Source organism: Oryza glaberrima, chromosome 3 (assembly GCF_000147395.1).
Source record: "Oryza glaberrima chromosome 3, OglaRS2, whole genome shotgun sequence".
In the NCBI taxonomy this organism is placed as follows: domain Eukaryota; kingdom Viridiplantae; phylum Streptophyta; class Magnoliopsida; order Poales; family Poaceae; genus Oryza; species Oryza glaberrima.
Window position 1 is genome coordinate 8,630,284 of NC_068328.1, and position 24,364 is coordinate 8,654,647.

At 45.9% G+C, this 24,364-nt stretch overlaps 2 protein-coding genes across 2 annotated transcripts; both read right to left on the reverse strand.

Moving 5' to 3' along the window:
- Nucleotides 1-10,190: 10,190 nt before the first annotated feature.
- LOC127765504 (small polypeptide DEVIL 11-like) lies at nucleotides 10,191-11,148 on the reverse strand. The gene has a single exon (XM_052290416.1). It carries the CDS (start codon nucleotides 11,001-11,003, stop codon nucleotides 10,707-10,709), a length of 297 nt encoding a protein of 98 aa, XP_052146376.1. The 5' UTR covers nucleotides 11,004-11,148; the 3' UTR covers nucleotides 10,191-10,706.
- Nucleotides 11,149-20,776: 9,628 nt separating this feature from the next.
- LOC127769036 (laccase-10) lies at nucleotides 20,777-23,421 on the reverse strand. Its single transcript, XM_052294732.1, has 6 exons — nucleotides 23,210-23,421; nucleotides 22,960-23,111; nucleotides 22,597-22,841; nucleotides 22,353-22,481; nucleotides 21,301-22,269; nucleotides 20,777-21,211 (listed from the first exon to the last, which is right to left on the reverse strand). The coding sequence occupies exons 1-6, from the start codon at nucleotides 23,318-23,320 to the stop codon at nucleotides 21,081-21,083; spliced, it is 1,737 nt and encodes a 578-aa protein (XP_052150692.1). The 5' UTR covers nucleotides 23,321-23,421; the 3' UTR covers nucleotides 20,777-21,080.
- Between the last annotated feature and the right edge of the window lie 943 nt (nucleotides 23,422-24,364).

A 24,364-nucleotide genomic window follows, 5' to 3' on the forward strand; every position in this document is an offset into this window, starting at 1 on the left:
CCTCCTCCGACTAGTCTTTGGGGAAGGAGTGGCCGCCACCCTACCTTGGGCCTGACTCCCTTCGGGGGAGGACCACGTGGCGTCGGGGGGCAGCCTCCTCCCTCTAAACCTGATACCTCCGGGCCCATATCACCGACACTAGACATACCTGACGCCAATGTCGACGACCACTACCGCCCTCCCTCCCTTCCCGTGGCTCTAGCCATCGCCGCTTCTCCCTTTCCCGGCTCCGGCTACCACCGCCACCGCCTCTCCCTCCCCTAGCTCCGGCCACCGCCGCCCCCTTCCCTCCCATAGTTCCGACCACCGCCGCCGCTCCCTCCCCCGGATCCGGCTACCACCACCGCCACCCCTCCCTCTCCTAGCTCCGACCACCGACGTCACTCCGTTCCTGGCTCCGGCCACCGACGCCCCTCCTCTCTTCGTCGATATATCCCTCGCCGCCAGCTCGCGCGGCCGCGACGCAACGTAGACGAGGTCCTCGACGTCGCGGGAGCTCATCGCCCGGGGCTCGTCGCCAGCAACCGCGTCCTCCTCTCGCCAAGCAGGTCCTCTTCCCCAACCTGTGCCGAAGGTCCTCACTGACAGGCGGCAGCCACCTTCTCCTCACGGCTCAGGCACTGAGCTCTCGCTTCTCTTTGGATAGACAACGAGGACGAATGATCCCATCCCGACGGGATCCCGATATGTATCATTTCCGTATTATTTACTTGGTGCAGGACCTAGAAGCATACTTAGGCCTCGTTCGTCTTAGCGTTTGGGCTAAGCTTAACTCAGGCACGCAAAAACAAGGTATATCATTAGCAAATGATTAATTTAATAATTAATTGCTACGAATTTAAAAATAGAATTTGTTTTTTCTTAAAAAATTATATAGGATTTTTTTTCATAAAACACGTCGTTTAATATATTGGGAATTATGCTAAAGAAAAATAGAAAAGTTGCCATTTTGAGTTGCTAAAAAGACAGTCTTACATATATAAGAAAGAGAGAACAATCACGTTAAAAAGATTGATTGAAATCACGTATGCAATTACCCCAAAAAAAAATACGTATGCGGCGTCGTGGAGAGTTTCCACGGTAAAGCGCCAAGACAAGCGTTAAACAAAGCCGTACTCTGTACGTGCCCAAGTTCGACTCACCTGCGGCATCTTGCCTGCACGGTTTCAGTCAAAGACCCAAGAGGCCACCAACTTCCCTCTCGTCGCCACAGCCATGGCCCATGGCCACCCTGTCGCTGCAGGTGTTCAGAGTTATATTTGCACATTCAGAGTTGAGTTACTGGCAATCCGCAACAGTATTATATTCGCACATTCATACGGATGAATGGATCTACCTGTGGTATGGTATCCGAGCAGATTTTCTGAAGCTTTTCTGAATCCACCGGCAGATTTTCAAGCCGATCAGGCAAGAAAAATATATAGAGTAAAGTCTATCACCGGTCTCTAAATTTGTACCGCTGTGTCATCCCGGTTTCTAAACTCGCAAATCGATCGTTCAGATCCTCAAACTTGTTCGACTGTGTCATCCCGGTCCCTAAACTTGCAGATCACTCGTTTAGGTCCTCCAACTTGTTCAGTTATGTCACCCCGGTCTCTAAACTTAGATTTGAATATCATCTGAGTTAAATAGGACGGTCTAAAGACTTTATATTTAAAAATAATTCATAACTTTTTCATGTGAACTCTAATGAAGACAAACTTTATATTTAACTTATAGCCCTCGACGCGATCTATAACTTTATAGTTGATTTTTTTTATTTTTAAGTCATTTTTTCCCAAAATGTAATTTTAAAATTAAAATTTCAAAATCTATAAACATGCAACAATATTTTGGGACCCTAAACAGTTTTAATTCAAAAACTTTTCAATTACAAAGTTGTAGCTCGCGTCGAGGGCTACAATTTTGATATAAAGTTTGTCTTTATTAGAGTTCACATGAAAAAGTTATGAATTATTTTTTAATTTAAAGTTTTTAGACCATCCTATTTAGAGACCGGGGTGACACAACTGAACAAGTTGGAGGATATAAACAAGTGATCTGTAAGTTTAGGTACCGGGATGACACAGTCAAACAAGTTTGAGGATCTGAACGGTTGATTTACGAGTTTAGAAATCGGGATGATACATCAGTAAAAGTTTAGAGACGGTGATGAACTTTAATCAAAAGATATTAGCGAAACGAGATCATACCAGTGCTCAGGTTGGTGTGAAAGCTGAAAAAAACGTCGTTGTTCGCGTGAGCAGGTATTGCCGCGGCCGCTCTACAGGGACATGAGGCTGCTGGGACCCGCCGCACGTGGGCTGGCTCCCCCGCACCTGTTGCCGCCCGCCGTGTACCACACGCCGCGCGTCGTCGTCGTCTCGTCTCGACTCGACTACGTGTCCGTGACGCGCGACACCTCACCGGGGAGAGGACGAAGAGGAGGATTGTACGTACTCTACGCCGGGGGGCGCGTCAAATCGGCGAGGTGGATCCAGGTCCGGTGGGAGGGGGTGGCGCGGGGCCCAGCCACCCCCACGTGCGGTGCCGAGCATGCCTCGCCGCCGGGGGGGAGTGGAGTGGGGGACTGGACTCCATCCCCATCCAGCCCACACCCCTCCACACCTCCGGAGAGAAAGGAGGGTCGTCGGTCGCCGTCACCGCCAGGAACTCATATCCCCCCTCCTGTCGCGCGCGCACGTTTCGGCCTCCGATTGCACCGGTGGAGCGCCCGCTACAGCGCCTCGCTCGCGGTTGATTGCCCCGGCCCCTACACGGCTACACCTCCCCAACGCGCACGTGTGACGACTGACGACGAAACCGCATCACCCCGCCGGGTGCAGCCTTGGTTCCTCGTCTCAATTCTCAACGCTCGCTCAGCACGGCCAGAGGCCCAGTTTGACCGCACGGCACCGTGTGCGTGCGTCCATGTGCGTATGTGTGTGGCCGAGCCGGCCGGCCTTTCGTATCGTGCTTGGGGATTCCACGCGCGCGCGGCGCGCGTTGTGACGACTTGGGAGATCGATCTGGGTTTCCACGGCTGCGTGGGGTCTCGGCTCCACCGGCCGATCGCCCCGTGCGGCAACGAGAGTGAGTAGAGTGCGGGGGGAAGGAAAATCTTCGGCGGTCTCCTCGCGCACGGGCGGGTTTGGTTGGTGACTCGTTCCATTCGGTACTTGGCGGCGTCCGGATGGGCACACCGTACTGGGCTGCCGGATTGTCGATGCTATGCTGCCGATATTGCATAGGGGAATCGAGGCAGTGATATATTTTTACCGGCGCAGTTCATTCCGTCACAGTTCATAAGTAACACGCGCAGGGCGCAAACTGAGGCGGAGATGAATTCGGTTTCAAAAAAACCGGGTAGTTGAATGCGACAGAATTTTGCGCCGGCTTTGGCTAGAGAGAATTATCAAAGATTCCGAGATGCTAGGGGACAATGTTTCCCGTTACCAAAAGCAAGAAAGGGTGCCTTTTGCAAGCATTGCCAAAAGCGTTTTAGGCTGGCGAGCACGATCAGAGTAGCAGCAACCACCTGTACAAAAGCAGTCAGCATTCATCAGCAAAACGATGAAAACAATTACTAATCAAAACTTACATATCATCACCACCACGGAGACACACACAGGCTTCAGAACAAAATCGCACGAGTCGAATCGTGAAAACTTGACAAGAACGCATCGTATGACCACCAGAACTGATGATCGGCATTGGTGCTTCTCTGCATCGTATTGATCCTCCAGCTGATCCATTCATTGGTTGTTGGCTTGTTGCTGCTATTCTTTCTTTCCTTCCTCTTCTTTTTTCAGGGCAATCGTAATGCGAAGCATATGCGATTATATCCTTACCAGTACAGCTTCCTGGAGTACGTACGTACTACTAACAGGCATGAAAAGAGAGGTGCATCACATCAAGTGTTTGGTGCAGGCACATGGACTGTCTTGCTAGCAGAGAGGGAAGGGGCCAGGGAAGCACAGTGTTGAAGCACTTGAGCTCTTTTGCTTCACTCTCGTGGACCAGGGGGTGTTTAGATGCGGCTAAAACTTTTTAGCCCATGTCACATCGGATGTTTGGACGTTAATTTAGAGTATTAAACATAGACTAATAAAAAAACTAATTTCATAAATGAGAGCTAATCCGCGAGACGAAATTTTTTAAGCCTAATTAATCCATAATTATCAAAAGTTTATTGTAGCATCACATTGTCAAAATCATGGCATAATTAGACTCGAAAGATTCGTCTCGCGAATTAGTCCAAGCTTATGAAATGGGTTTTGTAATTAGTGTATTTTTAATACTCCAAATTAGTGTCCAAACATCCGATGTGACAGGGACTTAGAATAAGTCCCTGGAAACCAAACAGCCCCTAAACAAGGTGATAACGTTCTTATGGTGAGTTTGAGGAGAAGTGATTGGGGAGATTGGAAAGATACGCAAAACGAGGTGAGCCGTTAGCTCATGATTAATTGAGTATTAACTATTTTAAATTTCAAAAATAGATTAATATAATTTTTTAAAGTAACTTTCCTATATATTTTTTTTGCAAAAAACACACCGTTTAATAGTTTGAGAAGCGTGCGCGTGGAAAACAATGATGGTGATGTAATAGTCCTAAAGTATCCCACCATCTGCCATGCTGTTACTACTGGATGCATATGCCTCCTTTTTCTTGCGGTGCATCGTGGTCTCTCCTGCTCTTTTTCGTTATCTTTTTTTTTTGTCTGACAAGATGACCTACATAATGCATACTTTCTTAGCTTCATATTATAAATCGTTTTAATTTTTTAAAAGTCAAACCTCTTAAAATTTTGATCAAGCTTATAAAAAAATATAAATAACGCTAAATTAGTTTTAGTAGATATAACATTAAATATATTTTGATATTTTTTATGTTAAAAATATTATTATATTTCTCTATAAACTTAGTCAAAGTTAGTCAAAGTTAAAGAAGTTTAACTTTAAAAAGTTAAAATGTCTTATAATATGAAACAGAGATAGTACGTGTTTGCTACTTGCCAAGTGACTATAAAAAGTCTGAAAGTGTTAGTCAAACCTACTCATCGGCTATTTATATGCGAGATTCTCTAGTATAGTCTCATCCTCCTTAGCGTTGGTGTCTCCTCGTACATCGATGATATGGCAATAGGTGAGGGTTTGGGATGGTAATGAAGTTGGGGGATGAGGGAACAGGGGTCCTCCAACTCCAGACTTAGAGGGATGACAGGGATGTTGGAGGAATGGAGGTGGTTTGGCGGTGGTGACTCTATCATGGCTGTGGAAGGAGAATAATGGTGGATAGTGTTGGCGGCAAGAGATTCTTATCATCAGATATAGTTGTTAGGAGATGAGGTGGTAGTGCCAAATCGTTAAAGATAGACGAGGACAGGCCGGAAACTTCACCGGAGTTGAGGAAGAGAGAGACGGAAATACAATGGGGAGGGAGTGGCTAACAAGTCTCTACAACATAGACGAAATGAAGTGGCATGCCTGGGCATGAAGAGAGGAACCAGCTGTGACTGCGGGGCGGTGCAACGTAGTGAATTGATGGATAAGTGAGGAAAGGAAGGGGGTAAGATAAGGGTTGCACATATCCAGAAGCAATCCTGGTCGGTTAAAAGTAACTGATATTTAACAAGATTTTATGTGATGATGGATGAATAGACAAACCTTAATAACTCCATGCACAGTTGATGTTTTTTCGCTACGGTTACTAGTTTCCTACTACCACAGAGATTACAATATGAGCTTATGAGAGCCAATACTACAATCGAAAATTCCATGGCTCAAGGAGACCATGTGCATCTACTTAATTATAGTGATAAGTTAAATATTTTGATAAATAAATTTAGTAAGTATTCCCTCCGTTTCAGGTTATAAGACGTTTTGACTTTGGTCAAAGTCAAACTATTTTAAGTTCGACTAAGTTTATAGACAAATATAGTAATATTTATAATACTAAATTAGTTTCATCAAATTAATAATTGAATATATTTTTATAATAAATTTATCTTGGGTTAAAAATGTTACCACTTTTTTCTACACACCTGGTCAAACTTAAAGCAATTTGACTTTGACTAAAGTCAAAACGTCTTATAACCTGAAACGGAGGGAGTAATAAACGGAGGGAGTAATTTAAAATAAGTGATCGATCTAGCCAATGGAGCATAACAAAGTTTTCTTAGAGAGTATGTAATTTTTTGAAGCATGAAGCAAATAATCTAAAAAGAATGCTCTAACATCCTGGCATAGTAAATACGATGCGACCTATGAGTGTCGCCCGCACTTGATTAGTACAACATCAAAAAGTGAAACCAACTTATAAGACATTGTCCCTACAACTATACTATTTATGGGTTAACCCAACGTAAGTGGGATGCTACACGCAAGTAGACCAACTCATCGAATGGGTTGGTTGCGCGGTTCTGAAGGATGGGTCGTTTTACAAATAAGTTGCATACACTATATGTATAATAAAATCACTAATTATATGGTGAAGTAAGCGTAACTCAATTGACTATCTTACTTGTAGTGGAACAACCGTCTTAAGTAGCCAAGTAGGCTTGGTATGAGTGTTCACATTTATGGCTAATTATATATTTTTAATGGTAGGTGAAGTTCTCGTCGATAGCGAGATATCCATGCTAGTATTGTTAATCTTAAGATAAGTCCGCTTAGTTATTCGAAGGTGTTTGTAAGTGTATGTTTCTATACTTATAGGATAAGTGTGTGTGTTTGTGTGTGTGTATATATATATAGTACAATTTTTTTAAGAAAATTGTTTTCGAGCCTTATTATAAAGACTATCTATGTGCTACTATCTAGATATGACGTGAAGAGATTATAAAGATATATAGCAAACTGTTTAGATCATTTTCCATACTCTTGGTATGAGTATGAAGTATACTATAACCGAGGGAACCCGGATCCATGCATGTCGCCCTGATCTAGGTTAAACCTAAAAGTGCACGTCTTGACCTGACTTTGCTACATTCTGCAAGATGATTCGGTTTGTCCCTTGGGAAATCTGGGGCAGGAGTGCTAGATTAGATATCGTAAACTAGTTAATCAACTGGCATGGGTCCTGGCATAGAGAAAATTAGCTTCGCGTGATCCAAAGGAGAAGGTGAGGTGGAGCGCAGTGCAGCGGAGGACCGTTTAATTTGGCGCAACAGTTTCAAAGGCCCACGCTAACCCCAGCCATCACCAACCACTAACAGCAGACTAATGCCTGTACATCCCTGCTGGGTTTGCTGCTTAAGAGCCCAAAGTTTTGGACCTACTTGTTCATCGTCAGGTCCTTATCATGTTTCTAACTCTTATCACCACCAGGCCTGACCCTCTAATTAGCACTGTGAAGATTTCTGTTTGGAGTAATGAGAATATCTTAATTAGGGAAGTGATTGCTGCTGAGATTTGGGGTAATTTAAGTGCGTGTCGAAACGGGACGAAACGAAAGCATGAGTGGACAGCGGGGATCGATCTGAATGAGATTTCGTAAAGATTCCGACTACAACTGTTGGCGAATTTTGAGCACAGTGCGCCTGCGCGGTTTTCGATTTCAGGTGCATTTGGTGCTGAAACGCCTCGAAGCTAGCCGGGCTCCTCCCTCCCTCTCCCTGGCTGGCCTGGCCTCTGCTGCATCACGGGCCGTCGTCGTGGTTGGCTGCGACGACACGTCGTCCGTACGCGCACAGGACGATCGATGGGGGCCAGCCAAGGCGCCTCTGCACGAGCGCACAGGCGACGGTGACCGCAGGGGAACGTACGCCTAACCGCAGGGAGCTAGTAGTAAGTTTTAGCTACCCGCTCGATGGCGGTGGCCAATGGCGGGCCTCGCCGTGCGAGCGATGGCAACGCCCGTCGAACACTTTGCGCTTGTCCGTCGAGTAGCTAGCGCCTGAGCAAGCATTCTCTCTCAACGACGGGGGTGTGGTGTGTGTGCGGGTGCCCAGTTCACCTGCAGCAACGTATGGGACAGAGCTAGCTGGATTTTTCTTACAATCTGGTCCTCTTCAAAAACTTATTTTATAAATAAATTTGTAGTAGATTGGTGCTAAAGGACCTTTGGTACCAAAGTTGAACATCTCAGCACCAAATATTTCTATGGTAGCGTGGCCATCCTGGACACTGACATAAAAATATATTTCCTTATTTGTTTTCATTTTTGTTGGTCGAAGTTTGAGATTGGGTGAGGATGCAAGACGATCTTTTAATTTGACATCCGATTTTGTTTAAAATTTGATAAACAAAGATACCTCACTTCATTTCGTGAAATGTATTTTTTTCCCTTTTTTACTACATTAAGGGCCCCATTGAATCGCAGGAATGAAAAAACGTAGGATTAGGAAAAACGTATAATTTTGATAGAAATGTACTTGTAAAACAGAGAATTGCAAAACACAGGAATGGCCGTTTGATTGGACCGCTGGAAAAACACAGAATTAGAGGAAAGATAAAGACTCAAAGGAAAGTTTCCATGAGGTTCTACCTCATGTTAGAATTCCTCCAAAATTTGCATGGCATTAGACATCCCATAGGAATTTCATAGGATTCCATAAGATTCATTCCTTTGATTCAAAGGGCTATATAGGAAAAATTACTGTAGGAATGAAATCCTCTAAGGGCCCCTTTGATTCAAAGGAAATTCATAGGAATTTTAGAGGATTTCATTCCTATAGGATTTTTTCCTATATAGCCCTTTGAATCAAATGAATGGATCCTACAGAATCCTATGAAATTCCTATGGATTGTCTTTTCCCATGCAAGTTTTGAAGGAAATTTAAATGAGGTAGAACCTCATGGAAAGAATCATTTGTGTCTTTATCTCTCCTCGAATTCCTGTGTTTTTCATGCGGCCCAATCAAATAGTCATTCTTATGTTTTTCCTGTGTTTTACAATCCTCTATTTTACACTTGCATTCCTGTCAGAATCCTATGTTTTTCTTATTCCTTTGTTTTTTCATTCCTATGATTTAAAGGGGCCCTAAAATTCATATGAATTTCCTTTGAATCAAAGGGGGCCTAAGTTGAGGATTGAGATCAGATGAGGGTGTAAGACGTTCATCTTAGTAACTGTATCATTAACCACGATGGATCACTAAGGGTGTGTTTGAGGAGGAGGGGATTGAGGAGATTGGGAAGATACGTAAAACGAGGTGAGTCATTAACTTATGATTAATTGATTATTAACTATTTTAAATTTCAAAAATGGATTAATGTGATTTTTTAAAAGAACTTTCCTATAGAAAATTTTTGCAAAAAACACACCGTTTATAGTTTGGGAAGCGTGTACGTGGAAAACAATGTGCTTTCTTTCAAACTCACTGGAACGAACGCTGCCTTAAGACGTTCGGCGGGAAGCAATAGCTTACCATGATGATTATCAATAGCTAGTTTGAGAGGATGATCAGTCCGCCATAGGGTCGCTGGCATCGACTTTAGAGTTCATTTTCTGCGACAGGTTTCTCAGAAGGTCTATTTCTAAAATATATTTTAAGAAAGGCCTAAATTATAAAAATCCGGACAGAGCCAAAGCAGTGGCACCATCTCTCTCCCTCGCTAGTATCTTCTCTCTCATGCACACTGCGGCACATTGTTTGATGCTCCAAACGACCACCGCTCCAGCTCACTCGCTGGCTCGCCGCAATTAACAATGGGTTCAATGCGTAGGATGACTGACGTAATGTGCCTGCACATTAATTAGTAACTGTATCATCTGCAGATCACAGCGCGAGAGCGGAGGGTAGCTGCGCTCTGCAGCCAGCCAGCCAGCCAGCTGCGTCGTCGTCGTCGTCGTCTCTACCTCGCCGTCTACACGACGCATGCATGTGTGCGTGCTTCCTCCTCCGAGCCGAGGGAGAGGGAGGAGGGGGCGAGCACCAGGTGCAATAATGGAGGGCGTCAGATGGCCACGCCGGAAATGGCAGTCCCAGAAGGGTGAGGACAAACGAAAGGATGCCATCACCGTCGCCATCCCCATTTACTGCCTCTGGCTGCCTGCCCTTCCTTGCTCATCCCAATGCATTCCCCTCACCACCACAACTTCTCCTCCTCCTCTTCTTCTTCGCCCTTCGTTGGTCTTCCCCATCATCCACATCTCTGTCCATTCCATTTCCTCTTGTGTTCAGCTGGATCTCTCTTAATTTAGGCAGCGTATCCTTGTCGCCACCGGTTAACCGCAGAAGGAACATGACAAGAAAAAAAGGAAGGAAAAAAATAGTTGTGTGTGTATCTTGTTGCGTCTCATTTCTTTAGCTATACATCGGGTAGTGACTGACAACTGTTCGGCCTTGTAGTGGTACAATAGTAGGAGATCCACTAGATTTTCGCTTCAGCTAAGCTGCTAACCGCCCAGCTCCCCCCTTTGCAGCCTCAACAACTACCAGATCCCCAGCTCCTTTGAGGAGGACGAGATCCCAAAACTTGTGCACAATACCACATCTAGCTTGTAGTACTAAACACTCTGCTAATCACTAACTAATCAAGCAGTAGCAATGATCAAGAAACACCCCACGAATTGATGGGAGAGGGGAGAAAAAAAAGGAAGGAAAGGGCTCCTAATAATCAAACTCTCTGATCTATACATACTTCACCTAATTGGCCATCTTCTCGATGCCACCTCTCATTCTTCTGGAGGAGGAGCGGCGGCGAGGACGAGAGATCTTCGGTACCGGCCGGCAGCGGGGGGCGAGAGGGAGGGAGGGAGGGGGGAGGCCACGCCACGGCTACGAGCAGTCCTTCCAGCAGACGAGCATGGTGACGCAGCGGCGCATGATGTAGAAGCGCGCCCGCTGCTCCTTCACCAGCCCCGCGCACCGGCTCGAGAACGACGACGGCGCCGCGGCCGCCCCGCCGCCTCCGCCGCTGCCCACGCGGCCCCGGCCGATCACCTGGTCCCTGGAGCTGGCCGACCTCTTGAGGAACGGGTCGCCGCCCGCGCCGCTGCCGCCGGGGACGCGCCTGCTGCCATTGTTCCGGCTCTTCTTCGAGAACTTCCACTTGTCGTCCACGTAGAACTCCATGGATTCGGCTCGCCGAGAGAGGGAGGGGATGCGGTAGAGACACAGAGAGAGAAGGAGAGGGCACGGATGTGAGGGAGAGTGAGGACTCGCACATTATTTATAGCGGGTCACTGATGGGGGATGGACGAAATGGACCTGGACCATTTCGATGGTGGGTTGGATTGGGTTCCTACTACCTCCCTAAAATTTCTAGTCATTCCTGATCACTTTCCTTAGGTATTTGATGCATTGCTCAAATGGTCGGAAAATCATTTTATCTGGTGTAGATTGCCGACCAAATCGATTGGTTGATACATATGGCAGTGAAAGAGACACATCGTGTGTTAATACCAGCTGAAGCCTAAAATTGTGCTGTGCTTATTAGGTTATTTACGAAAATGCTATACACACGACTGGATCGTTCGACTACGGAGTACGCAGCAACATTAACGTGCGGAACGTCGATCTTCGTGGGCTGTAGGCGTGCAGAACCTACAAACTTGTTGGCCCTTCCCTTCGAAATGCTAAGTCTAATTTCAATCGACAGACTAAACAAGACATTAGCATCTTTATTTTTATGCAATAATTGGACAGTACAGTACACTTCATCCTTTATGGTTTTTGATGTCACTGTACTTTTTTTGTGTGTGTATATGCGCAAAAACAGAATATTAAGACAGCAAGCATTGGATTTAGCTTGACGAAATTCAGGCAGAAGCTGTGCATAGCGACGTGCTCAGCCGTTCCAGTCGTACACACTGGTCGGACGGAGGAGTCGTACGTATAGCAAGGTTGGGTTATTTATTAGTTACTATAATTTATAGAGTAGTTATGGATTTAACATTATGGTCGGTAAATTAGCTCACTTACACAGGCAACGCTGGTCCAACTTAGATATCGGAAGACTCAATCCGCCCTACCCCTCTACCCTTAACAGAGCCCCCATTTTTTTCTGGCATGGATGAGAGCTTGGGGTTCTGAAGTTCGATGCATTTGTCCCCTACTTTTATAAAATTTAATGTAATGGTTATTTAGAGATAGATTTATTTTAAAATAAACTAGCATGGTGGCCCCCGCAGATTGCGCGGCTAGCATCATTATATTTTCTCTCATATAATAGCATATACGTTTCCTCATTATATTATTCAAATATATTAAAATGACATCATAATTTTAAATTTTGTAATAACTTTACGAAACTACAAATGTGTAATATTTATATTGTATTTTATATACGTGTTAGTTATTAATTATTTTTAATATCAAATTTTAGTTATTTGTAAATTATATATTTCTCTATATGGACTCTAGACTCGTCTTTTAATATTTCTTTATTTAATTCCGAATTTTTTTGTAAATTGTATTTCTATATAGACTCTAGGCTCTTTTCCAATATTATTTATTTTTATTTCTGAATTTTTATTATTTCTAATTGTATTTCTATATAGACTCTAGGCTCTTCTTTCAATATTATTTATTTTTATTTCTGAATTTTTATTATTTCTAATTGTATTTCTGTGTGGACTCTAAACTCATCTCTCAATATTCTTTAATTTTTAATTTCGAATTTCAGTTACTTCTAAATTGTATTCCTATATTGACTTTAAACTCTTCTTTTCATGTTTTTCTTAATTTTTAATTTTAGTTATTTGTAAATTGTATTTTTATACGGACTCAAAACTCTACCTTTAATTTTATTATGTTTATTCCGAATTTTAGTTAGTTTTAAATTCCTATATGGACTCTATACTCTACTTCCAATATTCCTTATTTTATAATTCCGAATTTCTTTCTTTTTCTTAATTGTATTTCTATATGGACTCTATACTCTACTTCTAATATTCCTTATTTTTAATTCCGAATTTCAATTATTTTCTAATTATATTTCTATATCGACTCTATACTCTACTTCTAATATTCCTTATTTTTAATTCCGAATTTCAGTTATTTCCTAATTGTATTTCTATATGGACTATAGTCTCCTCTTCTAATATTCTTTATTTTTTAATTCCGAATTTCAACTATTTCCTAATTGTATTTCTATATAGATTCTAGTCTCCTCTTCTAATATTTCTTTTTTTAATTCCGAATTTCAGCTATTTCTAAATTGTATTTCTATATGGACTCTGCTTTTTCTTTTTCTCTAATTAATATGAGAATTTTTAGATCATGAGAACGAACGTAGAGACTTTTTTTTCTATTCCTTTAATAATATAGTAGATAGATAAGACATGGTAAATATGGTTTTATTTTAGGACGGGCCGCGATATAGGGGGAAAAGCGCAATTGCCACGATTTTATGACAGTACCGTCATCTAGCGCACTTGGTGGGCACCTGTGTAAAAAGAGGTCAAAACTCGCAATTTGGCGGACCCGAGTCCATGTGAGTTTAATCAATGCAAGGACGTACGGCGTCCGATCCTTTCTAGAGGCCCGATCGATCTCGGCCGAGACGGTAGTGCCATTACACACAAGCATGCACGTAATCATATGGCGCATGATGCAATCCCGGCCGGGCCAATACATGGCCTATCTCGCCGCTAACTTTCGCCTCGCTACCCCGCGCGCGATACAGCCGTACTGTTTGGCGTGAAGCGCCGGTGTGTTCAACTAGGCCGTGTGTTTAGTTCGGTGCTAAATTTTTTTTTAACGCATACAGACACACATTTAAAGTATTAAATATAGAATAATAACAAAACAAATTATAGATTTAAATTGTAAACTGTGAGATAATCTTTTAAGCCTAATTAACCCGTCATTAACAAATGTGGCTCAAAAGATTTGTCTCGTAATTTTCATATAAACTATACAATTATTTTTTTCTTCCATATTTAATGCTCTATACATGTGTCCAAATATTTAGTGTGATAGAAAAAGTTAGAAATTTGAAGAAAAAAAAAGCTGAAACACACAGCCCTATTGCAAAATGCAAACATGGAAAAAGGGCCATTCGAAATCATTGCTCCTGCAGCCTGGTGTTTTTTTTTCTTCTCCCTCGGGGTGTTCCGGATGAGCTAGTAGTCCCGTGGGAGCGAAGATGATTTGAGAGGTGAAGCGTTTGATATGCTTCTGGTTTGGTTTCGCGGTGTTCTTGACTGATGGCTTTGCAGTCCAATCTGGGCTGAGTCAGATGGGCCTGGAGGCGGGCCCCCGCGTGTTCCCTCGTGTACACAGGGGCCAAGCCAGCAGGGGATTTATTGCGCATGTCGCTTGGTGGCGTAGCCCCACAACCACCGCCGTCTCTTCATCTCGTTCCAGTCCAATCGACATGTCGAGAGAGAAAAACTTTTTTTTAGAGAGAGAAACCCTTTCGGTCCTGTACTGCCAAACTTCTTACCCATCCCCGGATTCACCGTCCGATGATATTTACGCGTGACCGCTGTTTGTACACGTTCTTGGCTTCTTGCACGGACTCCCGGTTGATTCGATCGTTTAATAGTTTGGGTAGTTTTGATGATGGGTTGTTTGACTTCCCGTGTGGACGGACTTGCGGCCCCTCGTGCAACCGCCCCGCCCGTGCGCCGTGCGCGCGCGCGCGTCGCTCGGTTATTTTTTCTTGTGCGATTCCGCACGCGCCTACCCGGGGTCGGCCGGCCGAATCTCACGCGGTCGCGGCCCGGGGGGGGGGGGGGGGGCACGGCGGCATGGACGCGCGGCGGGAGGCCGGGAGGCGCGTGGGATTGGGCACCGCGGGGGACTCGCGATCAGCATAGAGGCGGAAGCCTTATCCTCGTCGGCTTCTGCCGATCAGCCCGGCGGCTGGTGCGGCGCATGGGTGTACGCGAGGGATTCGGGATTCCTCGTCGTGGCGGGACGGGATGGCCAAGCCCTGCCGCATCACGGCGCAGCCATACCGCTCGCCCCGTCCTGAGTCCTGACCATGCTGCGTAGGCCTAGCTGCGCACCTGCGCCTGCGTAGTCCTTGACTCCTCGTCGTCGTAGGTTTGCACGTCGGTAACGTCACCCTAGCCTAGCTTATCCGATCATGCTCTTCGAGAACAGCGGCTATGGATCGGATGGATTGGATGGCGTCGTATGAATAGTCGAACTCGAATCGGTGGGGGTCAACAAAAGCACCCTGACAAGTATGACCCGTCCGGCTGACGGGCCGGGCCCATCAAGAGCCACATGAATTATTTCTGTGTTTACAGCCCTGTCTAAGAGCATATTTAGTTTACGAAATAAAAATTTTTGGATGTCACATCGGATGTTTGACCGGATGTCGGAAGGGGTTTTCAGACACGAATGAAAAAACTAATTTCATAACTCGCTTGAAAACTGCGAGACGAACTTTTTGAGTCTCAATAGTCCGCCATTAGCACGTGTGGGTTAATGTAGCACTTATAGCTAATCATAGACTAATTAGGCTCAAAAGATTCATCTCACGATTTCTTCCTTAACTGTGCAATTAGTTTTTCTTTTAATCTACATTTAATGCTCCATGCATGTGTCCAAAGATTTGATGTGATGTTTTTGGAAAAAACTTTTTGGGAACTGAACGGGGCCTTAGTTCACAATTTTTTTTCCCAAAAACATCACATCGAATCTTTGGACACATACATAAAGCATTAAATATAGATAAAAAAATAAAAACTAATTACACAGTTAGAGAGAAAATCGCGAGACGAATCTTTTGAGCCTAATTAGTTCTTGATTAGCCATAAGTGCTACATAAGTGCTACAGTAAACCACGTGTGCTAATGACAGATTAATTAGGCTCAAAAGATTCGTCTCGCAGTTTTCAGACGAGTTATGAAATCAAATTTCTTATTTATATCCGAAAACCCCTTCCAACATCAGTAAAATATCGGACGTGACACTTAAAGATTTTCTTTTCCTCAAATAAACAGGCCCACCCGTCGCTTTCATCTCTCTTAAGTCTTAACTGAAGCTCTAACGTATACGCGACCGCACGGCAAGATTACGAAGTCCATCTCTACATGAAAAAGCAAATATACGCTGTGAGCCTGTGATTACTACTCTAACCGAGTAATCAACTTGCCGGAAGCCACCTTATTTCACAATCTCTAACCGACTAATTGTGCCTATAGGGGCCGACAGGTTGTCACTAACCACGAGCTGTTGATTACTAGGTTACAGATCGAGGAAGCAATAATTATTACTCTATCTGTATCTAAATATTTAACATCGTTAATTTTTTTAAACATGTTTAATCGTTCATTTTATTAAAAAAATTAAGTAATTATTAATTCTTTTTCTATCATTTGGTTATTGTTAAATATACTTTTATATATACATATAATTTTACATATTTCACATTTTTTTAAAATAAAACGAATAGTTAAAAATGTTTAAAAAATTAATGGTGTTAAATATTAAGGGATGGAAGGAGTATACCGCAGTCAAATGTGTGGATGAGAAAGAGGAGATGATGAGTCCAAAATACCTGACGTCGCTGTTACACATAAAACAGCAGACAGCAGCTGCAAACTGCGCTGTCATTGACACGATCAAACTCGAGCGAGAGGCAACTCGATCATTATCCTCCCATAGTTACAAGACAATGGCACACAGGAGAGGGTGTCATATTCGGTACAAACGGAGGGCACGGGCTGGCACGTGGGAATGATAGGGCGTGAGGCCGACTCACTCGTGCTTGGTCCTGATCACTTTGGTCAGCTGACCTTAGCTCCGAGAGAGGGACTTCACGGTCGAACGCACCAGAGATATGTAACTTGCTTGATCTACCATGTCTATGCACGGGCGTACCGTTCTTCTGTGCCTGACGCCGACTAATGCTATCTCCGGTCACCACAGATCCTGATTTTTCTTATCCTTTACAGAGGTTCATGCCCTTTCACAAACGAGTAGATGGATCATTCAAGCAATGCATTCAGTTTGGACGGGAAGGGCAGGTTGAAAGAAGTACTATGTTATGGGGCTAAGGAAAAAGTACGAATTACACCCCCGAACTATCGTGGTCGTCTGAATTACCCCCTGAACCACAAAATCGGACATTCTTCACCCTCAACTATGCAAACTGGATGAATTACCCCCCTCGGTTAAATCCATAGTGGTTTTGGTCTACGTGGCGTACGAGTGACAGTCCAGTCAGCATTATATTTATAAAAAAAATTGTGGGACCCACATGTCATACTCTTCCTCTCTCTCTTCTCTCTCTCAATCTATGCCTCCCTTTTCCTCTCTCTCTCTCACGGGTGGGTCGGCGGCGGCGGGTGAGGAGCTGAGGCCGGCGACAGGCGGGGACGGAGGCGGCAGCGGGCGGCGGGTGAGCGCGAGGCTGGCGACGGGCGGGGGGCGGAGGAGGCGGCGGGCGGTGGTCGAGGAGCCGAGGCCGGCAACTGGCGGGGACAGAGAAGGCCGGCGCGCAGCGCGCACAACGAGGATGGGCGGTGGGCACGTGCAGTCGGCGAGGACGGCGCGAGGATGGGCGGTTGGCGAGGACGGCGCAGACGGCGGCGCGGATGGCGAGGACGTCGGCGCGGAGGCGGAGGCGGCGGAGGAGCGTGGCGGCGGTGAGGTGAGGACGGCAGCGCGCGGGGGCGGAACCAGTTGCGGGTGGCGGAGGGGGCTCGAGGACGACGGCGGCCGGCGACGGAGGTGGAGGCCAACCGGGCGAGCGGGGATGCGCAGTGGGCGGCCGGCGATGGAGGCAAGGCCGACCGGGCGAGCGGGGATGCGCGGTGGGCGACGGGCTCCTCCTCCTCTCGTAGGCGCGCGGGGGCCGCGGCTCCTCGCGTCGCCACCGCCTCTCCTCCTCCACCGCCGCGAGTGGGCTCGCGGCGCGCTCTCCAAGCCCCTTGCACGCGCGCACGCATGAGGGCGGCAAGAAGGAGGTCGCTCGAGCCACGCCCGCTGCGGCCTCGGCTCCTCGTCGCCCGCCGGCTCTCGAGCGACCTCGGCTCCTCGACCGCCGCCTGCTGCCGCCTCCGCCCTCGCCCGTCGCCAGCCTCGCGCCCACCCGCTGCCCACTGCCTTCTCCGCCACCGCCCGTCGCCGGCCTCGGCTCCTCGACCGCCGCCCGCCGCCTCCTCCGCCCCTGCCCGTCGCTAGCCTCACGCCCACCCGCCGTCCGCTGCCGACGCCTCCACCCCCGCTCGTCGCCGGCCTCAGCTCCTCGCCCGCCGCCCGTGGTCGCCCGCCGCCGCTGACCCACTGGTGAGAGAGAGATAGAGAGGAAAAGTGAGGCATGCAGAGAGAGAAGAGAGGGAGGAAGAGTATGACACGTGGGTCCCACAATTGTTTTTATAAATACAATGCTGACTGGACTGCCACGCGTACGCCACGTAGACCAAAACCACCGTGGATTGAACCGAGGGGGTAATTTGTCCGGTTTTCATAGTTGTGGGTGAAGAATGTCTGGTTTTGTGGTTCAGGGGGGTAATTCGGACGACCACGATAGTTCGGAGGTGTAATTCGTACTTTTTCCTGGGTCTAATTGAAATTGTTATCTGTAGTCATACGATGTCTTTACTTAATGTGACCTTAATGTTATAAAGGACAAACTGTGATTCGTCTTCCTTATCTAAAAATTGAAGTAAAGGACTAGTTCATCGATCGATCTAAACCTGGTCTTGGGTAGAATCTTTCCAGCAAGTTGAATAGCCAACACCTGTTGTAACACCATCACCAAGTACAATTCCCATGTGGTTTGCAAGTATTCGTGATAATTTGGCATCTGTGGAAAAACTGTTCTACTTACTACTCCATTCGAATGAGTCCAAAAAAATGTGATGGAATGCATCATGCATGTGCCAATGATCACAAGTTGGCACTCCGAATTAATACTGGGGAAATAGTATATTATTATTATTTTACAGGGACATAACCTTATATAGCACAACTTTGTTCTGAAGTTTAATGTTGGAATAGCTTGCACCGATTGTGGTTCATTCGACCTGAAGCAGTGCATAGAAACTTGCAGCAACTAGGTGTGTTCGGGAGGAGGGGTTGTCCTCGGCACGTAAAACGAAGCATTCATTATTACACGATTAATTAAGTATTAACTATTTTTTTAAAAAAAATAATATGATTTTGTAAAACAACTTTCTTATAGATTTTTTTTAAAAAAACACACCGTTTAACAGTTTGAAAAGCGTGCGTGCGGTAAACGAGAGAGGTGAGTTGGGAAAACTGAGATGGAACACTTCCCCGCAAAATCCCATTCCTTTACACAATTGTGCATATGGAGTATTAATTATTATGATACTTTCCCTACCATTCTGAGGATTAAGGGTGTGTTTGAGAGGGAGAGGATTAGGAAGATTGGAAAGATACGCAAAACGAGGTGAGTCATTAGCTCATGATTAATTGAGTATTAACTATTTTAAACTTCAAAAATGGATTAATATGATTTTTTAAAGCAACTTTTCTATAGAAAATTTTTGCAAAAAACGCACCGTTTAGTAGTTTGAAAAGCGTGCGCGCGGAAAACGAGTGACAATCTCCCCTATCTCCAATGAACGAACGCAGCCTAAGAGCAAGTTTAATAGTATAGCCCACTACAAGCTCCAAATCATCTATAGCCAATATAATAGCCAATTCATACAATAGTTGCTTACTATACTATTGATACCTGGTCTCACCTGTCATACACACATTACGTCTTGGAGTCCGTGCTGCAACTAACTACAGATCTGTTGCCCGCTGCTCTTCTTTTTCTTCTTTTATCTTTTTAAAATATATTTATAGTTGGCTTATAGTCTGTTACTGTACCTGCTCTAACAGGCAGCAGCCAGTGCTTTAGTTATGCTTCGCCGTTCAAGGAAAAGCTTACTGAGATTTCTACCTGTCACAACAAAGTTTTCCATTGTGATCCTACTTTCCTTTCCTACCGGTTGGTACTTCATACGATGCTCGGCCCAATGACCTCTGAAATTCGATGACAGACGGCAAGATCGCACCCATCCGCCAACGGGCAAATGGCCGGCTGTAATGATGCATGGATGGGTAGCGTGAAAAAAGTCTATTTTACCTCCCTCAACTATAGGACCAGTCTTTTATCCCTCAAACTCAAAACTAGGTACAAACACTCTCGCATCTTTCAAAACCAGCTCAAATAAACTCCCGTGGTTGTTTTCTCAGTGGTTTGATTCTGTGATCGTGTTCTTGATAGGGATTTCATGGGCTGTTTTTTTTTTTTTAAATTCCTGGAATTCAAATATGTCAGTTTCTAAACCAACATATTTGAAACCACCTCAAAAGTATCGTATGCTAATTGTTGGTTGGAAAATTCGACTGTATCCTAACCGGCACCAATTGTTGTTTATGTAGTAGTGTATTCATGATCGGAGCAAATAACCTTTTTTTTTAACCACATGTACATGGACATATGTGTGAACGCCATCGACCTATCCTATATACTTATATAGTTCATCCCCACTAAGCGTAGGTAATGCTATTTCTTTTTTCTCTCGTTAAGCCACGTCACCTCAATTATTTTTAGTCTTTGGATGATAGATCTATGGTTTACATTGTCTCATCTTTTTTCTCTCATAACACCATGCAATCTTAATTATTTTTAGGTTAAAAATTCATAAGTATCAATTTGTTTTAGTTTCAATAATTATATTACATCTTATTTATACACATTATCTAACTTAATTTCCCGCAACAACACGACGAGTATTCATCTAGTTTATGGACATCAACATCAGCTGCGAAAACAACCGCATTGCAAGGCCACCTGGCCGTGATTTATATATCTTACATCAGCTTAATTGCGTGATTGATTCCGACTACAAGCTTATATGATCTTATATGAATTCTTGTTGTAACAGTCCAGTATCATACATAGTTCGCGCTTGTAAAATACTAGTCCGTAATATAGTCATCTGAGATTGAGCCCATCGTGGGTGTCAAAATGTAAGAGTCAAACTATTCTTATTGACCATATACGGCCGAACTTTCGAGCTAAAATTACTTGTAGAATTTTAAAAAAAAACAATGGCAAACCCCTTACAAGAATAAACAACACCTTTGGAAGAATGGAAAACAAGACCTCAATCCTGCAGGTATGTACGTACGGCATTATCCATTGACAAATTATGTGTAGCAAACCAAACGGAATAAACGAATCACAGCCTTGGTCAAATAATGTCAACGATTGATCGATCTCTAGCACATGGGAAGATCGGACGGCGGAGGCATCAGCTTCTGCTCAGGCAACGGGCCGTCGTTGACCACCCATGCCATCTTCAACCCCCAGGTTGTGTGAACCTCCAGGTGGCAATGCATGAACCAGACACCTGCCACATCATTCGCATCGTATAAGAGAAATAGTTTTTCGATCACAAAATCGTCGAACGACATGTACGATCTGCCGCGTAATTCTTACCAGGGTTATCCGCGAAGAACCTGATGGCGACCCAGCCGCCGGCCGGCACGCCGACGGTGTTCCTCTGCACCGGGTCGACCAGGTTGAACTCCGCCGGGTGCTTGGACGGGTCGTAGTTGCCGGTGCCCTGCCCGACGACGAAGAAGTCGAAGCCGTGGAGGTGCAGCGGGTGGCTCTCGGCGCCCAGGATGCTGGTGTCCTGCAGCACCACCTCCACGCTCGCGTTGTACGGCAGCACCACCACCCTGGTCCCGTTCGACACGTTGGTGTTGTTGGGCGGCGTGCCCGTGTAGTTGAACGGCTCCAGCGGCGAGGCGGGGAAGTCGGCGGTGTACACGCCGGCGGACTGGCCGGTGTAGTGCGCCTGCAGGAGCGCGGTGGTGGGCATGTCGAAGGAGACGTTGTTGATGGACGCCGTGAACTTGGTGGTGTTGGTGGGGCCCTGGCACGTCTGGTTGTTGCTGCCCGGGCACGGGGTGGTGCCGAGCCCCACGGCGAAGAAGAAGGGCTTGTCGACGCGGCGCGGCACGTTGGACGGGTAGTCCGGGCAGGCCAGGCTGCGGAGCTTGGCGGCGAAGCCGGCGGCGAAGGCCGTGTCGTTGAGCGCCGGCAGCGACGGGCGGAGGAGCGGGAGGCTCTTGATGTGCCCCGGCGGCGCGTACTCCAGGACGGCGGCAACGGTGGTGTTGTCGTAGGTGCCGGGGCGGCCCGTGGCGTAGGGGCGCGCCATCATGAGGTGCGTGGCGCCGGCGGCCTCGGCCGTCGGCTTGGCGCGGAGCAGCACGTTGGTGGTCTGCCCCGGCGTGATGAGGACCACGTCCGTGTCGAACGGCTTGACGTAGGAGGCGTCCACGTCGACGACGGTGAGCGTGTGGTTGGCCACCGAGAAGAAGAGCTCGTCGTTGAGCGCAGCGTTGATCAGCCGGAGCAGGTACATCTTTCCGGGCTGCACCTTGAGCCTAAACGTGTCTGCCCCTCACAAACACGAACAAACACTTCAAAAGCCCATCAAAAAATAAAATCAAAACCAAGATGGGCTTTCCTATTCTCACCTTTGCTTGAGCAGTTATACAATGGGCCGGGAAGCCCGTTGATGGTGTAGGCGTCGGAGACGTTGGGCCCACCGCCGGTCTGAAGCGCCTGCGCGACGATCGCCTCAGGGTCCGCGTTAAACCACTCTCCTGCACCACCGTAGTATAGTATATAGACTCAAACACGATATTAATCGCAAAAAAATACGTGTTTTTCGTTGCAAAACGGAGCATATGTTAGTTAGGACTTAGGAGCAAAGCGTACCGAAGATGATGGGCACGTCCTTGTGCGGCTCGGTGAAGGGCAACGGGAGGCCGGCCTTGGGGAGGATGATGATGGGGCCGTACAGCGTGGATCGCAGCCAGGAGACGTGCGCGTGCCAGAACAGGGTGCCCCTCTGCCCGTTGATGGTGAAGTTGTACACGTAGCTCTGCCCCGTCTGGATCGGGCACTGCGTCACGTACGCCGGCCCGTCCGACCACCCCGTCCGCATCTGCCTCACCCCGTGCCTGCAAACACCGTACAACAATGGCAAACAAAAAGTAATAAGAACTGAGATTTCTCTACGATGATTATATATGTTTTCTCTATGTAACTAAGTGATTTAATTAAGAACAGGGTGCAGACCAGTGGATGGTAATGTTGTCCTTGATATTGTTGACCACCTTGACGACGACGCAGTCTCCCTCCCTGGTGACTATTTTCGGCCCGGGGAACTTGCCGTTCACCGTCGGGATTGCCCGGGTGTTGCACAGCCGTGTCACATTCTGAAGCTTCACCTGCAAACAGCCAAAGACAAACAACTCGATCGATAAGATAACCAAACGATACTCCATATGCTGCTTGCTTCAGATCCATGAACAGATACAGCACGCACATTGAAGGTGTAGTATCTCGTCGCCGCGCCGGCGAGCGGCAGCTGTGGCAGCAGCAACAGCAGCAGCAACGTGCCATGGAGGAGAAGCAATGCGAGGCAGCGTGCTCCCATTTTTCTCGCTTATCGATCTGCAAAAATATGCAGATGATATATGGGAGGAGGTACAGTAACAGTTAGCTAGCTATAGATACTAGAACAGGCAAGTGCCAGCAAAATGCCCGAGAAAGAGTTATATAGAGAGGACAGTACCTCTGGTGGTTGCAATTTATTAGGTGATGATATGATAATTCTCCTCTCTTTTTTCCCGACAATAGATTGCACAAGAGAAAAAAAGTCGCAGCAGACGGTGCTTTTGCTGGTCATGTACAAAGAGTTGGGTCGGGCTGGGTTTTAGAGTGCAGGCAAAGGGATTCTCTTTTTTTTTTCTTTTTTTTTGAGACGGCCTTTGTTCACACATTTATTCTCGAATACGTATCACTTGTCGCCTTTTGTCATGAATTCATTCGTAGCTTTTGAGTTCTGAACTGTAAACTGTTCTATCGGAGTACACCCCACTAATCATAATTTAGGTCTCGAGTGTAATAATGACTAGAATTTGCAACCTGCAGCGTAAGTATTAATGTATGAGATCTTTAGATATTCAGAGTATATAGTTCAGTCTAAGTATGATCTTAGACATTCAGAGTATATGCTTCAGTTCGGTGAAAGATAGACTGGTCAGATCATTCACATTCTTTGTAGCGTCAAAAAAATTCACATTCTTTGTTACGATTTCCTTATCATCGACTGTAGGAGAAGATTGGATCGCATCGGTGGTTAAACCCCAGACTTTCATCCATGTGTACGAAATGACTGACGAAACAAGGATTAGAACATTGCAACTTATAGGACTCTGTACATGGGGTCAGTGACAAAGATCAGATGAAAGGATGCATTATGCCTATGTAGGCAGTTAGGCACCTAATGATCAACAAGATACAACTATAAGACAAGATTAAGCCTGTCTATGGTCGTAGGCAGCTCGTAGCATGAAGCCTAAAGTACTCTCTTTGCTATCCTAATTTCAGTTAAAACTTAAAAAGCAAGTTTGGTGCAACAGGGGTTGTGCACATGCCGTTCATCTGTGCTTGATCAACCTGCTTCATATCAAGCGTC